This window comes from Cibotium barometz, chromosome 9, assembly GCF_041138505.1.
Source record: "Cibotium barometz isolate CiBa-2024 chromosome 9, ASM4113850v1, whole genome shotgun sequence".
NCBI classification, from domain to species: Eukaryota; Viridiplantae; Streptophyta; class Polypodiopsida; order Cyatheales; family Cibotiaceae; genus Cibotium; species Cibotium barometz.
This window is the reverse complement of record NC_141054.1, coordinates 14,230,314-14,247,966: the sequence shown is the minus strand read 5'-3', so window position 1 is coordinate 14,247,966 and position 17,653 is coordinate 14,230,314. Positions and strand designations below refer to the sequence as shown.

At 47.1% G+C, this 17,653-nt stretch overlaps 1 protein-coding gene across 1 annotated transcript in view; it reads left to right on the top strand.

The window, feature by feature from the left end:
• The first annotated feature begins 261 nt into the window (after positions 1 to 261).
• The window catches only part of APC7 (tetratricopeptide repeat (TPR)-containing protein), a 134,481-nt gene continuing 117,089 nt past the window's right edge, over positions 262 to 17,653 (top strand). The window contains exons 1-2 of the mRNA XM_086802520.1: positions 262 to 366; positions 466 to 592. Coding sequence (XP_086658646.1) covers positions 524 to 592 — 69 coding nt within the window. The 5' untranslated portion in view covers positions 262 to 366; positions 466 to 523. The remainder of the gene's footprint in view (positions 367 to 465; positions 593 to 17,653) is intronic.

Sequence of the window (17,653 nt, the reverse complement as noted above, 5' to 3'; positions counted from 1 at the left end):
TCCTAAAAAAAGATTATCCAAAAATATATATACCCACTTAATTAAAGTGCTTGCCATTTGGGTACCTTATTGCCTTGTTTTTTTTTGAAATCTTTTTGTGCTAGTGTGCATGTGTGCTTTTCATGCCGCCATCAACGAGCAGGTTTTGAACATAGCACATCATGCATGGGACTTCAACACCTTAATACTTATTATCTTGTTTATTTGAAGTATTACATTGAAAACTTATTGATTTAAATATCTTTAAAAGTTATATTTGAACGAAAATAAAAGTTTGATACGCGCACATTTGAAATACTATTTGATCAGAACGGACGCACACTCGACTAGAAGTGTTCGGTAGGTTGGAGGGCAAAAGCTCTGAAGGTCTTGTGCTGTGCTGCGCCTCTGAAAGGGAATTAGGTTAAATGTTTCTCGTACTTAGGCTGCTATTAACGCATCTTTTTCTAGGGCGCATTTTTACAGGTGCAGATTGATCTGGTCAAGGAGACAGAGAGAAAGAGACAGATACATATACATACATATGGAGGTTTTCCGAGAGCAGATGCTTTTCCTTCTAGAGCAAAATCTGTACGACTCAGCTGAAATTCTGGTTGGTTTTCTTTCTTTTTGTGGATAGCTTGAGGGAGAAAGATTGTATTAACGTCTACCAAATACCCAAAGAGTCTGTGAGACCAAGAAGTAGTACACGTGGTTCATGTACAAGTTGAAAGTCATGAACATGTGAGCAAAAATATCCTGTCTGTCTAAAACAGGCCCACATACTACGTGGACCCTGCATGTACTATGAAACGGGTATGTACTATCTTGTAGCATCCTCTCCTGCAACTGGATATATAGAGTCAATGTTCACCTCCCCTGTTGGTGTCGCCGGAGTATGTCCCTGACCTGAAGCTGATGAGAAGAGGGCTTGGGTCTTTGTAGGCAGTGGGGGTGGGGCGTCTGGCCCTCTGAAGGAAGTATACCCTCTTTGATTGAGAGAGGGAGAGATTTTTTCATGTCTACCAAAGACCCAAAGGCTTTTGAGACCAAGCAATATGAATAGGCTAAAATTTGGAACATAGAAAGAAAAAACCCCCTAAGTAAAGGTTCAATGTACTACGTGGACCCAACAAGTACAAATGGCTCTAGTGTATCCAAGTAGAAGAGGGAATCATGTGTCATCCTCAGCATAAATAGAGTGAATAACCTCAATATCGACCTCCCGGGTGGGGGCATGTGCAGCTAGTGTATGTCCCTAGTGGGCCGCTCTTTGGGGAGAGGGTATGGCCTTTCTTTGGTGACACGCTTCCCATCTAAAGCTGATGGGAAGCGTGTCGCTAGTGGGCCGCTCTTTGGGGAGAGGGTATGGCCTTTCTTTGGTGACACCACGTGTCTAGTAGCTCCGGGCAAAAAGAGAGTGCTGTGTTGAGGTCTAGTGCATCACCCCCAATCTATATACGTGCATATGGCTTTTCCTGGCTCAATCAAGTACTGCAGCCTCACATCTGTCCAGTGAGGCTTGCTGGATGTGTTGCTTCTTCTCCCCAGTTGCTTCTTACTGGCGGCGGTTTTGCCTTGTTGCCGGCGTGTTCGGTTTGGTGTACCAGTTGCTTCTGGCTGTCATGAGGTTGAGCTTGCTAACCATATACTTGAATGTCTTCTTCTGGATTGTCGTACAATCGAAACATAGCTTTTGGTTCTTCCCTTATAATGCTTGGATATATAAATATCCACTTAGGCAGTCGTTGGGGCATGATGAAATTATGCAATATGCAATACTCGTTATCAAGACTTCTTTAGAGAGAATGGCCAAACTGATGTTCTTGTACATCATGCACTTCGACGTGAGATTCGGCTCCTTATTCTTTTTATCAACAAATCGTTTATAAGTTTCCTCATCCATTACTTTATCTCCAAGATTAGATGGGCAGGTGTGCATAGACAGCTTGTAGAGGTGGCTAAGTGTGCGCAGTGTGTGACAACCATTTTGTCCACTTGCTGCTGGCCGACAGGCTCCCTCTGGACCGCGACCAGCAGCCCTACATCATATAAAAGAAGCGCTTCATATTCAGCATAATCGTTCGGGAATCGGCGTAAACCAACACGTCATCAAGCAATCGGGCCTCTACCACCTGCGCAGTACATCACTGCAGCAGCCTGGCCACATACTCCATCAACTCGTTGGCTCTACCACTGCAGCAGCCGCCTGGACCATCAACACATTGATCAACGCATCATCGCGGCTATACCATCTGCGCAACACACAACAGCAGCAGCCCGGATCAGCGCAGCGATCTGCTCCGGCATCATCCATCAGTTCAGCAGTTCGCTCCTCCCCTTGCTACATCATCTTGTTGCATCGCCCTGCCCCACGGCATCCAGTGCTCAGCGTAGCACTCTGCTTCACCATCGACAGCCACCAGTCTGCCTTGTGCGCAGCACTCAATTTTCATCTGCAGCAGCCCTGCTCCAGTCAGCATGCATACTTGCATTTTGCAGGCCTTGCTTTGCACACTGATCTTGTGCAGCCCTGCATTCGCAGCCTCTATATCACATGGAGTACCACCGTTGTCCCTGACACGAGCCTTCATCATCGACTGAGCCTCTTGCTTCGACTTCGTCTTTGCTTCCTCACTGGTCTACTACTTAGAGTCACCTCACATCAAAGGGCCTCTTGTAGTGGATTACTTCACCATTATACATACATTCATTCATCCATTGCATGCTGTGTTGATTTGCTTTGATCTCTCGCACATCTGGTCCTTTTGTCCTTTTGCCCTCACATGGTATCAGAGCTATTGTGAGCAAAGGGATTGAAGACCTCGAGAGCACGCAGCATGGATCATCTACCCGTGATTCTGGAGGACTAGCCTTTCTTACCAAAAGTTGATTCTCCTTACTCAGATCTAGACCACATGGAGGATGGGACTTCTTACTCATTGGAGAGCCCCGTTCGAGGTCTTACATTGGGAGACGACCAGTCGCTATTGGGAAGCTAGGAATGCCACTGCCATAGTGGAGCTCATGCTGCAAGGCCTTTTGCCGGAGTTTCATTCACAACTCCAGCAGTTCTCCCGTCTCTGATAGATGGACACACCTTGTAGAGAGATATGCAGCACGTGATCGCATGTGTCGCTTTGATCTCGAGCATCAAATCCAAAAATTCTCTATCAAAGAGGGGGATGATCCGAAAGTCAAGGTTGCTGAGTACCGGTGCCTTAATGCAGAGCATGCCACCACTGGCTCTGCCAAGTCTCTGGAAGACCAGGTCATCACATTATCAAACAAGTTACCACCTAGTTTCTTTACTTTTGTCATGCAGACCATTAGTTTAGAACCTATGCCTAACATGTATGAGTGTGAGTGCCAACTCCTGCGCTTCGCTCGGTTGCATGACCAGTTTCACCCCAAGAAGTCATCTTCTTCCTCCTCTACCCAAGAGGGGGCCCTTGTTTCCTATACCTCCTGTACCCACAAAGGGTAGCAAACATCAATCCAGGTAATCAAGGCAAACCACAAGGCAACCACAATGATCCCAAAAACACTACCTCGATACCCACTCCCTACTACTGGTATAATATTCCTAAAAAGAATAGATCATAGTCACAGGGGACGGCGGGGACGGTGCCTAGGAACGCGGGGACGCCGACACGGGACGGCGCAGGGACGGGGACGGACGGGCGTCCCCTGATTGGCGTTTCAAACCGGGGACGGCGCAGGGGACGGCGCAGGGACGGGGGACAGCTGTCGGGGACGGCCTGTGCGGGGACGGCAGATAGCCGTTGCGCCTGCGCCCGTTTCTGGCCGTTGCGCCTGCCTGCTGCGTGCCTGCCACTGTAGCCGTTTATGGCTGTTGGGCTTGGGCTCTACTAGCCGTTTATGGCTGTTGGGCCTTGGCCCTCTCTCTCTCTTGCCTATCTATATAAGAGCCCACCTCTACAAGGCTACAAGCTGCCACACACAAGTTCATTGCTCATTGCTCAAGCTTCTTGAATCTCTCAAGTTCTCTCGAGTCTCTTCCAACTTCCAAGTTCCAAGCTCTAGGGCCTAGGCTCTCACCTCTCCCTCAAGCCTCTTGAGTCTTGACTCTTCCAACTTCCAAGCCTCTAGGCTCTCTCTCTCTCTCTCTCATTCCTCAAGGCTCTCTCTCTCTCTCTCTCTCTCTCTCTCTCACTCCTCAAGGCTCAAGAGTCAAGCGGCAAGCCATCTTCAACCATGGCATCCTCCTCACGTGCCGGGGCTTCTCGTAGAAGGACAACGGGATGGACATGGTGGGAGGAGGTAAACTACACCACATCCGTTCATGGAGGCGGTTCTTGGCCATGGGTATGCAAGCTTTGCCCGTACCGGCGAACGGGTGGCGCCGACAAAGTGCGAGCCCACCTCTTGCATGAGAGTGGGCATGAAGTGAGGTTTTGCACGAATGTCACGCCCGAGAAGAGACGGGAACTTCTTGACAAGCTTAGCGTCTACGAAGCGGTCGAAGCGACAAGAAGGACACCATGAGTGGCTGTGGATCCCGCGACAATGGGGAGAGGAACTCAAGCCTCTACCATGGAGTCATGTGGTGGATCGGGATCATGCACACCATCACCTTCGCCATCAAGTCGGAATGTTACTCCATCCACGACACCGGCACCCTCCATCTCCACGGTCTCTCAATCATTACGTGGCCCACGGTGACAATCTACACTTGGGGAGAATTGGAACCCCAAGTTGAAGGAGGAGGTGGATATGGCGGTGGCCCGCTTCTTCTTCCACGACCACATTGCCTTTCAAGCGGCTAGGTAAGTGCAATCGATCATTGCCAATTCATCATTCATGTTTTCATCATCCTAGTCTCCTTCTCATTAGTAAATTACTTTCTTGAATAGGTCGGAGTACTTCAAGGTAATGGTTAAGAAGATTGGGGAGTATGGCTCAACCTATACGCCCCCCTCATCCGAGAGCTTGCGCACTACATTGCTCGACAAGGAGAAGCGCATTGTAGAGCAAGCGGCCGACAACACAAAGCGGCAATGGGAGAGGAACGGAGTCTCCCTCATTGTGGATGGATGGAGTGACACCCGCAAGAGGAGTATTCACGGCATGGTTGCATATTCCCGTGGAGAGATGTACTTCATCTCATCTCATGATGCATCCGGCACTGGGAAGAGCGCGGATGTGCTTGCGGCGGAGTGGGCTACCACCATGGAGATCGTTGGCCCCGAGCATGTAGTGGGCTTTGTTGTGGATGGGGAGCCTTCCAATAGGGCGGCGGGAGCTATTCTCCAAGTATGTATGGACATGTCACGGTGTCCTTTTGTATGGCTCATTGCCTAAACAACCTCCTCAAGGACATCGGGGCATTACCATGGATCAGCCCGCTCATTGAGGAGGCCAACACCATGGTCTCCTTTGTCCTCAACCACCAAAGACTTCGGCATGAGTTCAACAAGAGGTCCTGTCTCTCTCTTCTCAAATATTCCGACACCCGGTTCGCCTACAACTTTCTCATGTTGGGCCGGTTGAAGGATTGTAGTGGTGCTTTGAGGGGGCTTTTCCTTAGCGACAAGTTTGTCGCCATGCAAGAGTCCCATACAAACACTGGCCAAGAGTGTAGGCTACGGGCGGATGACGCCTCTTGGTGGGAGCGTGTGAAGACCACAGATGCTATGGTGAGGCCCATAGTCCACCTGTTGAGGATTGTAGACGCTATGCAGCCATGCATAGGCAAGGTCTACGAGGCCATGGATCGCATGATAGAGAAGTTGAAAGACTTCGTGCCTGACGAAGACAGATACGAGGAGATCCATGCCTTGTGTCTAGGAAGGTGGAATTCCTACTACTCTCCATTGCATGCAGCAGCTTATGTGGTGGACCCAGAATTCCAAGGCAACAAGCAGGAGAGCGACCGGGAGGTGAGTGCTGGATGGAGGATCATCTTGGATCGTCTTGTGCCTGATGCATCGGTTAGGCGCAAGATCAGGGACCAGCTTTCGATGTACAGGTCGTTTCATGGCTCCTATGGCTGTCATGATGACCGCTCCAAAGTTGGTGCTGCTCTATGGTGGGAGGACTTTGGTTCAGATGGACCGGAGCTGCAGCAGCTTGCCATCCGCATACTTAGCCAGGCCGTCAGCTCCTCTTGCTTGGAGCAACTTTGGAGTACCTACAGCCACATTGCCTCTAGGAAGAGGAACCGACTCGGGGTAGAGCGTGCCAATGACCTTGTCTTCGTCAGCGCGAACTTGCGAATGCTTTGCAAGAGCATGACCAAGAAGGCAGATTCCTTCACCGAGTGGGAGATGAGTCAACAAGAAGAGCAACGAGAGGATGAGGTGCAGGAGCAGCATGCCAGTGAGGATGAGACTGAGGATGAGCTTGATGCTTCTTTGGCAGCCGCACAAGCTACCCATGACCATGAGGCGAGCACTTCACGTGGATGATCATTCATGGATCATGATTCATGGGCCTTACTACTTAGCTCTAGCCTCTAGCCTCTAGTCTTCAGCACTTTTTTGTCATTGACTCATTTGAGTCCGTCCTTGTATTTTGCCTCCTTAAGGCTCCTGAGTCCTGACTCTTGAGTCATGACTTGTTTTGTATCTACTTAATTATTAATATGACTCAAAATCTTAGCATTTTAGTGTAAATTTGTGCTCATTTTGATGTGCTTCCAAAGTAGAATAAGTGCAGAGTAGAAAATTTTAAAAAAAAGTATTTTTTGAGTGCCGTTCCCTCCCCCGTCCCCGTTCCCTACTTATGGCCGTCCCCCGTCCCGTCCCCGTCCCCGTCCCCCGTCACCGTCCCCCGTCCCTTGTGACTATGGAATAGATACTCCACTCATTGCCAGACGTCTAGACATGTTGATGATGAGTGGCATCAAAGCCAGGGAAAACAGAGGTACCAACCCCAACCCCAACACCAACAACTCGAATCGTCAAAACAACCAAGGTGGCGGCAATGCCCCAAGTTGGTGGTCGAGAGGGGGTAATACTTCAGCACGTACTTTGCAAGGTCCCCCACCAGGAAACTAGCAACAAGGCATTGGTACAAATTGGCCTAGGTCTTCCCAGTGGCGAACCACTCGTCAAGTTGCTCAAGGTCCACCCCCCTAGTTAGTATCCTTCGTCACCCCGGAAGGGATGTTTGATTGGTCATTTCTTACACCTCATCCCGGCTCCTCAACCAATGTTGCTCACGCCACATCTGAGTTGGACTTTGGCCACTCTTAAAAAAGGAAGAAGAAACATTGGGCTAGATGAGGCAGTAAGCGTATGGAAGCTTCTGCTCTCGTTCAAATCTATCAATTACCTGATGATCCATCTGTGCCAATCATCGAAGCCGACCCAACTCTTCCCCTTGGCCATGCAGTCACTTGGATAGTCGACAGTGGAGCGGTAAAGCTTTTATAGCTTAATTAACATGATTAAGACTTGGTTAATGAACATAAGATAAATGATGTAGGAAAAGACTGAGTGATTGCATTGAGACAGGGGCCTTTCTTAAATAGAGGTCGAAAAGGTACAATTGAAGAGGCACATCCATGTGAAGGGGTGTGGCTCTTGAATCAATGGTTATGTCCTTAGGACTCAGGGGTGTGTCTTTAATGAACATTGAATAGGCATGTTCTTTGATAGTGATTCATGTGCAAGGGTGTGACCTTTCACAGGTGTCTTTACAGTTAATGAGGAGTTAAGGAGTAATTAGGGAGAGATTAAGAGAGTTAGTCACAATCGTGACATTCCCTCCCACTTAAAATAAGACTCCGGCTAAGAAGAGATGGTTGTCTTTGAAAGAATTCCCGAAGAAGTTCTGGATATTCGTGTAAGTCTTCATCACTTTGCCAAGTAGAGTCAGAATCATCAAGATCTCTCCATTTAACTAAAATTTTTGTAGTGTTCTTATATCGTGTTTCTTTTTGTCTGACATCAAGAATTGTCTCTGGAATTAAGAGTATGCGTTCATCTTTGATTTCTGGAACATAATTCAAAACATCTAAAATTGGAAAATCACTGTCCACAAACTTCTTGAGCCAAGAAATATGGAAAGTTGGATGAATTCTACCCCAAGAAGGCGGTAATTCCAACTTATAACTGAGAGATGAGTTCTTCTTAATAATACGAAAGGGTCCATAATATCTTGGGCGAAGCTTTGGAAAGACTGATTTCACTGTCTTGTATCAATGAGAGGCAATATATAATAATACCAAGTCTCCTTCTTGAAATTCAATGTGACGACGATGCTTATTAGCTGTGCGCTGATATTGCTCTTGTATGCTGACCATCTTATCCTTAATCTGTAACAAAATATCTTGCATCTCTTGAATGAGTTGGTCTGCTAAAGTCACTTTATGTTGAAGAACAAAGTTGGCAGGAACAAGGGGAGTATGGCCATAAGCTGCTTGAAAAGGTGTCATTCCAATAGCTGAATGATAAGAGTTATTATAAGCAAATTCCACCAAAGGTAAATATTCTTCCCATGAAGCTAATCGAGATTGAACATAATGACGCAACATTTCTTTCAGAATCTGATTAACTCGTTTCATTTGTCCATCTGTCTGTGGATGATAAGTAGAGCTAAAGAGTAAATTCGTACCAAGAGACTTGAATATCGAAGTCCAAAAATGTCCTGTAAATTTTGGACCTCGATCAGAAACTATAGATTTTGGCAACCCATGAAGTTTAAAGATATATTGTATGAACAGTATTGCAATATCCGAAGCCTGGGCTGCTTTCTTGCACGGAATGAAATGTGCCATCTTAGAAAATCTGTCAACCACCACAAGAATCAGTGTATTGCCTTTAGAAGAATGTGGTAATGAAGTGATAAAATCCAGACTAATACTTTCCCAACGTTCATTGGGAATTGGAAGTCGTTGAAGAAGACTAGTTGGAACTTGTCTGCTAGCTTTCATACGTTGGCATGAAAGACATGCTTGGACAAACTTAATAACATCTTGCTTCATTTGAGGCCAATAGTATGTAGCCGTTAAAAGACGATGTCTCGTTGATGCCTGGGTGTGCAGCATAAGTGACCTCGTGATGTTCTTTCACTAAGACTCTTCGAACATAAGTATCATGAGGTACATAAATACGGTCTTGATAATATAGTAAACCATCCACTAATGTATATGCTCCATAAATCTTCAATTTGGAAGGAGTTGCATTCTGAGAATTAAGAGTTTGAAATGAATTTCCAAAATCACGATCCTTGAAACTTTGAGGTATATCCATTTCAACTGTAGAAATAACCAAGACCGAAGTTGGCGGCATACGATTGAGGGCATCCGCAACCACATTGGTAAGACCAAGAACATTTTCAATTGTCATACTCAATTGGCTAAGAATTCGACCCAACGTGCTTGCCTAGCATTCATAATTGGCTGCGTGAAGATGTATTTCAAAGAATGATGATCTGTTTTCACCACTGAATCCGCACCAAGGAGATAATGTTTCCATGCACAATAGGCATGAACAATAGCCAAAAATTCCTTGTTATATACTAGGTATTTTACTTGAATCACAGAGTTCTTATGATTGTCAAATGCAATAGCACGTCCATGTTGCATCAAGACGGCACCAGTGGCAATATCGGAAGCATCCGTATAAACATTAAAAGGAAGAGTAGGGTCAAGAATAGCCATGACAGGAGCTGTGGTCAAAGCTGTCTTTAAACTCTCAAAAGCTTGTGTTGCGGCTTTAGTCCACTTGAATGCAGGAGCGGACTTTAAAAGTTCTGTGAGAGGAGCAGCTATTTCTGAAAATCGATGAACCTTTGTGTGATAGAAGTTGAATGAACATCATGGATGTTTGTGGGAGTTGGCCAATTGACAATAACCTGTACTTTCTTCGGATCCACAGAAATACTATCTGCTGAAACAACATGTTCGAGGTACTCAAAGGATGTTTTGAAGAATTCACTTTTACCTGGATTAATGTAAAGAGCATTGTCACGAAGCACCTGGAAAACGATCTTAATATGTGCCTTGTGTTCTTCCATATTACAGCTGAACACCAGGATGCCGTCAAGATAGATAATAATGAACTTGTCCAAAAAAGGACGAAAAAGATCATTCATCAGACTCATAAATGTTGAAGGGGCATTGGTTAACCCGAATGGCATGACCAGGTACTCGTAATGACCGTGTTTTGTGCGAAAAGCTGTCTTATATTCATCACCTTCGCGAATGCGAATCTGATGATATCCAGACTTAAGATCAATTTTGGAGAAGACCTTGCATGGAGCAATTGATCAAACAATTCATCAATGCGCGGAAGAGGATACTTATTCTTGATAGTCAACTTATTAAGGGCACGATAGTCGATGCAAAGGCGCATAGACTTATCCTACTTTTTTACCAAAAGTACTGGAGCTCCAACAGGGCTTTTGCTTGGTCGAATATGTCCTTTCTCCAAAAGTTCAGTAAGTTGTCACTGTATCTCCTGAGATTCCGTAAAAGAAACTTGATATGGAGCACAAGTAGGTGGAGCACTGCCAGGAAGGAGATCAATAGCATGGTCGACTGGTCGCCGAGGTGGGAGAACCGTAGGTCCTAGGAAGCTCGTGAGGAAAAAGATCCAAGTATGGAGCAAAGAAAGGTTGCTTGAGGTACATCATCTTCGTATCCATGTTCTCGGGAGGATCTTTGGCTGAATAGACCATTAAAAGTGCTGAGGAACAACCACTCTTGCGGACCCACCGTTTTGCTTGAAGAGCTGAAAGGGTTGGTGCAGAGGGTTGGTCTCTGATGCCTTCGAGTGCCACAAGCTTCATTTTGAGCAAATTGTATGGAATGGTTCCAGAAACTGATCAGGGGATCATATTGATACAACCATTCTTGACCAAGAATCATATCATACTGTGCCAAAGACATGACTTGGAAATCCAATTTGTCACGATAGTGCTGAATTCGAAAGGAGAGGTGTTTGGCAACAGTGTTACACAAGGATGTGGAACCATTGGCAAGCTCTACTTCATAAATAACAGCACTTTGAGAAGTCCGAATCTTCAATCTCTGGGTCAAGGTGGTTCCCACAAAGTTATGAGAACATCCACTCTCAATGAGCACATGAATAGGGTGATTGGAAATAGAACCTTGAAGAACCAAAACCTGAGTAGACCGCTGGGGTAACGGCGAAGAGGCAGATTGAGCTGTGGCAGTAGCGGTGATCACCGAAGCATGTGCAATAGCATGATGATTAATGGTACGCTTTCCTTTGTCAGCAACTGGAGGGTTTCTCCTCGGAAGTGGAGGGTTCAGCATTAGAATTCTGTCGATGGGTTGGTCTTTTGGGGCACTCAAACCAACAATGAGGTCCATTGCAAATTTTGCACAATCCTGTCTTTTGTTGATCCCGTCCAGAAGGAACAGTGGAAGGACGAGGATTGCGAGATTGGTCATGTTCTTGGTCCCGTCCACGATCCAAACTGTGCAGTTGGAAGGACTGAGGACGTCGGGAGATTGAAAAGAGGACGATCCTTCTCATCGGCGAGGGTGTTAGAGAATTATTCCATTGGGGGTTAGGCCGGGAGGTAGAAGTGCTAGAAGATTCTCTTCGACTATCTCGGTTCGTACGAGACCCATTGGCTTTCTGAAAGGCATTAGCTCGCTCGAAAGAGGCCGAATTTCGAGAATTAATGTCTGCAACGTGCTCGGCATAACGTATAGCATCAACAAGATCGACAAGATTATATTTTTGAACATCGGCACGCAGTGTGGGGTTAAGACCTTCAATTAAGGCATGGAGTTCGTCTGCTAGGGACAAGGAGTCAATCTCCAGTATCAAGTTGGTGAACTGGGAGATATAAGAGGCCAAGGAACCATTTTGGTCCAAATGGCATAAGCGAGCACGGGCTTGGAAATCCGCATTGGCAGGTATGAACTACTTACGGAGGACCTGCTCGAATTTTTCTCACGTTGTAACCGATTTTCCGGCGTGCTGTTGTCGTTGCCACCACAATAAAGCAGTGTCTTTGGGGAGGGATACCGCAAAAATCACCTTTTTGGAATCAGAAAGGGTCATGGTTTCAAAGTATAACCGTAGTTTGTAGAGCCATTGGTCTAAGATGCGCTTATTGCACTGACCACCATAAGATTCAGGGGGTTTAATTTCCAATTTCTTTGTTTTATTGGCTTGTAAAAGACGATACAAAGTTTTAAGGTAGTCGTCTTCTACCTTGGAAGGAATGAAGCATCTGCTGTTGGTACTGAACTCGTGTGGGAGTGGCGGTCCGTGTGGAGCTGCTGGATCTGTGAAGCCAAGGATGCCATGGACTCCTGGAGTTGCTGTTGGAACTGCTGCTGAAGTTGCTGCAAAGCTTGCTGCCATTCTGGAGGAGCCGGTATGTCAACAAGTTCAAGCTTGTTAATATGCTCCCGCATCGTCAACGACTTTGCAGGGCTCATAACCCGCATCTGTACTTCCAAGGAAATCCTCTTCATGGACGATACCCTATTGTAAAGAGAAGCCAAATGCTGCCATATACCTCTGGCCAGCGTCATATGCTTTACATGATTGATTACTTGCGGTGTGCAGTTGAGGAAGATAAACGAACGGCGGACCCTGTCATTGACACGATCCCACATCTGTGCCTGTGCCTCCCGGTCCTTTCGGATTGACGGTAACTCCCCTTCCTCTACTTCCGGCCGTGGAACCCCAACAACGATGAAATCAGTGAGGTCGTAAGACTCCAGAACAGATTCCATCAGAACCTTCCATATGCTGTAGTTGTTCCCGTCCAACTGACGGTCCACCGGGAACGTGGGGAGTGTATGGATCTTCACATGCCTCTCGGCCATCTCTAATAGATTTGCCATTGCGGGGATGTACTCTGAAAAAGGGTGGGTGAGTGGGAACAAAGAAGAACTTACACCTGCAAGTGGCTGTCCAGCAAATCAGCCCGCCGTCCTCTTGCTTCTCCTCTTCCCGAACAGTCCCGAACAGTCCACCAATCAGCAACACACAAGTCCCCCTCTTACTCACACAAATCCCAAGAACAATCAAGAGCCTAAGGCTGTGATACCATGTCAGAATGCGCAACAGAGATGATGACCAGATCTGGGAACACGAGAGCAAACGCAATGCAGAAAACAACAGCATAAGAGAGAGAGAGAGAGATAGAGGCGTGTAACTCTGCTCTATATACACAAAGAAGATCTCGAAATGATACCATAGCGGCAAGGGGTTGTGGGGCCATTTTATATGGCCCCCAAACAGTAGTCGACCTGCTGTAGGACATTTGACAGGGCCTGAACCTCCACGACCAGCCATGATCACCAGTCGGCCAACAGCAGGGTGGCGGCCAGCTCATGTGGGAGGTCGTGGACCTGAAGCAACACAATCAGCCAGCACCAGCATGTCCAAATGCAGTCGGCCAGCTTCAGAGGTCCTCTTTCTACCACAGGGCTGCCACCCAAGCCACAGAAAAATAGGGAAAAATGGGGAAAAATACGGGAAGTGAGGAAAAATGAGAAAACACCTACAAGGGCGGCACACCCACAACAAAGGCCCTGGTGTCAACATAAAGACAGGAGATGACTTCTAATAGCTGTCTCAACACTACATCTCTGTGTCGTCTGAGCTCCATCAAGTACATGCCCAAGCACCTCTGATCCTCAAACTGTATCACCCGTGTGAGTGGTCCGAATCCCTCTCGAAAGAGGCAATGGAATCTCCCCCGTATCTTGTAGTAAGCCGGGCAACTGAGCATATAATGGGCCTCATCCTCTATTGCTCCTGTGATGCATACTGTGCATGTCCTCTCCTCATGTGGGATATCCTGAGCTCTGCCAGTCTCTACTTTGAGGCGGTGGGAGGATACCTTGAGTTGGCCGATCGTGATACGCATGGCATGTGACACGTGTATCTGTATGTATCTCGGGATCTCAAAGAATCCATCCTCGGAGAGTCTCAAGAAGTGATCTCTGTAGAACTCACACTTCTTACCAATCTCTGACGGAGACACCCCATGTCTGGTGTATGTGTAGCCCGAGTAGATCTAACCGGATGATCTCTTGACGTGAGAGATCAAGGTGTGGGGAATCCAGGCTATACTGAAACGGGGGGAGACGGTCCATCTGTATGCAATGTGCATGAAACCACTCGACTACCTCAGAGTACCATGCATGTGTCGGTAATGGTGGTGGCCGTGTCGTTGAGGAGGAGGGCAGTCCAGCTCGTCTCAATCGCTCCCTCTCCCTCTCGCTGTATAATTGCATAGAGGACTCTAGTGCTAGATGTGGGAGGTGATCTCTGTCAAGCATGTATACATGTTGAATATAAGTGAGAGTGTGAAAAAGGGCATCTGTAACCAGTGGGGCCACCCCAAACTCTTGCATGTAGAATGTCATGGGTATAGATGGCTTAGTCCTGATCATGCGTGACAACATCATCACCTGTAGCCTCCTCTATGCTCCTCCAGTGATCCTTCCCTAGGCCTGGCTCCCAAAGGGCTGCACCATACAATGTACATAGCCGCTGGTCGTACTGGAGTATCAAAGAGCCAGCACTTAGTGCGGGGTTCTTGGAAATGTGCCTGGAAACATTGTCTCTCCATACGGGCTAGGGAGGCGTGCCCCTCGCAAGTCGGTCAGTGGCAGCCGTGGTCATGCAAAACAAAGGGCCTGTAAAAGTGACTCCTAGATACACATACTTCTGCACAATCTCCACTGGGGCATCTCTGTATGCAAAAGAGAATAGCGAGGCAACTGCATAAGATGTGTTGAAGACCATAACCTTGGTTTTGCCCAAATTGACCGTAAGGTCTCTTTCCTTGCAAAATCTGTCCAATGCATTTAAGTGTTTCTGTAAACCCTCGGCTGAATCTGAGATCAAGACAATGTCGTCAGCATATAGCAATATGGGCACTATTGTTTGAGCCAATGGTGAACCTCTACCTCTGAAACTATCCACAAATACTGCGATCTCATCAATGTATAGGCCAAAGAGTGTAGGTGAGAGTCGGCAGCCCTGCTTAACCCCAATAGTGCTACATATATCTCCCGAGGTCCCACCGGGTGCACGTACTTGGCTGAGTACTGCCTCATATAGTCACCCCGTATCATCTCATGTCAGAACTAGAGCTCTTGCAAGCGTCCTATTAGACGAGATTGAGGGACGGAGTCAAAGGCTTTGCGGAAATCCACAAAGCAGCAATACACGTCTCTTTGAGGACCTCGCCTCCTCTATGATAGCACGTAAAGTAAAGATACGGTCCAACATGGAGAAGTTTCTCCTAAAGCCTACCTAGCCTGATGCTCTGTTTCCTATCTTCTTTGCCATAGAGCTCATCATGTCCTCTAGTACTGCCGCATAGATTTTGGTGACCAATCATGATAGTCCTGTAGTTACCTGGGTCCGTAGGTTCTCCTGCTTTGTGGATGGGGACAATGGTGTTGGTTTGTCCAGGAGGGTGGGAAGCCTTCACAGAGTGCTTTGTTAAAAAGATTGGCAAGAATGGGAGCCAATACGTGGTGCCTGTGGGCGAAATGTTCCGTGTGTAGATCATCATGATCTTTTGCTCTCCCATCATGCAGCTTTTTTAGAGCCCTAGTGACATTGGGGGAATCAAAGAGATAAGATGTAGGCCTAGGGATGTGTGACATTTGTGGTATAGGTTGGTTTGGCACATCATACAGCTGTCGTGCATAGGCTTCCCAAAGGCTAGGATCTGTGATAGGTGTAGGTGCTCTTTTTTCTTCCAGAATGCACCAAGCTTCTGAGTTGTCCTTGCTCAAAAAGAGCTGGTATAACTCTTGTTCTCGACTGGCGAGAAATGCCCGTTTCTTTTGGCAAGTGAATGTACGGAAGATGCGTTGCATCTTATGTGCTGAAATCAGCCCATGTTCCCTCTCACGTAAGAGGCGAAGCTTGGTGGTTTTGCACTCTTCATCATACCATCCATTCTGGGGTTGGGATCCCACTGGCAAACTTGCTGTGGAGCATGTGGTGCAGGGGAAGTTGGCGTGGGCAGAGTCATGGATGATGGAGGAAAGTTGGGATGTGATGGTGGAGATAGGGAGGGATAAGTCGAGAGCTGAAATGTGGCGGGAGAGGTGGTCCTCATAGATGTGGTCAAGATCATGATGGAAATGAATCCGGGTGAAGGTGGTGACAGGGGGTGTGGGTGTGGGCGGTATGATGGGGCATGAGATCATGAAAGAAAGTGATGTGGGAGAACTCTGCAATGTCTACAAATAATGGCGCATAGGGAGTCTCCCATTTCTCTGTCAACCTGCACGCTTATTCTGATTTCTCTGTTGGGAAGTAGCATACTGCAATATGCATCACTCTCAAGCCAGGCCTGGCTAATTGCATCCACATAAAACGAGCCTCCTCATCGTGTCTAACCATTGTGAGCATGCCTCTCAAATGAGGTCGAAACAAGCATGCCACTCCTCCCGAGCCCCGCACCCCTCTAGTGGTGCGTGTTTGTCCTTTGAAAGCTGATTCCCATGTATAACCCTCCACTTTGGGTAGCCCTCTCTCAGGTTTTTGATGCGTTTCTGTGTAGAAGATAATAAGAGAGAGAGAGAGAGAGAGAGAGAGAGAGAGAGAGAGAGAGAGAGAGAGAGAAATGAAATGTTATATTAACGTCTTCAAAAGGCCATAATGATCTATGAGACCAAAAGTTACATCATGGTGGATCTGATACAATGTCTGGATAAAAAAACCCAGAAAATGAAAAATAAAGATGATACTACTGGCACCTAGAAAATGAAACTGGAACTGGAAGGTAAACAGAAACCCTTATAGGGTGTGAATATAGTGAGGGGGGGTACGCTATGGAGGTGAGTGGAATATAGTGAGGGGATACAATATCACGTGGGACGGAGGGGTACACTATGGAGGTGCCTCCATCTCATGATATGTTAAAGTTATGCATCTCATGTGGGAACCACCTTTATAGATAATTAACTAATTATCATGTATAGGTCGGTCACCCTTGTGAGAGCATATAAATAAGCTCTATACCCACCATTGTAAACTTAACTTCATTGCTAATTAATATCAAGCTTGTTCGGCTATCTCTCTCTCTCTCTCTCTCTCTACTTGTGCGTGTGTGTAACGCTTCCGTGACAAGATTCTTGACATGGTATCAGAGCTCTAGGCTCGTGATTCTCGGCAGCACCACGCAAGGAGCAGCAGGAGAAGAAGAAGAAGGCGAGGCACCTGGCAGTAGGTAGCAGAACGTGGAGAAGGCGTTGTGAGCAAGGTCTGGCGATTGCAGGTAGGCTGTACACCAGTTGCATGGGCAGCAGTAGCAGAGGCGGTGGTTGACGTCTTTCTTTATGGTCCCGCATCTGGCGCAAGGCAGGCCAAGCAAAGCACAAGGCAAGCAGCGTTTGGCGCAAAGCAGGCCAAGCAAGGCACAAGGCAAGCAGCGTTTTCTGTCTAGCAGGAGTGTATGGAAAGTGAGAGCAGCGTTTTTTTTCTGGTGGCCAGCTTGGAGACACCAAGAGCAGCAAGGCTGAGAGGGCTAAGCTGAGCACAGAGGAGCGAGAGGAGCGCGTACAGTGGAGGCGGCAGCGACAGCACTGTCAGAATCGTGTATGCGGAAGCTTAACACACGCAGTGAGAGAGAGAGAGAAGTTGACGCAGAGAGAGACAAGTGGACTAACAGCCTGAACTTTATTAGCAATGAAGATGAGAATTACAATGGAAGGCAAGGATATTTATACCCACAC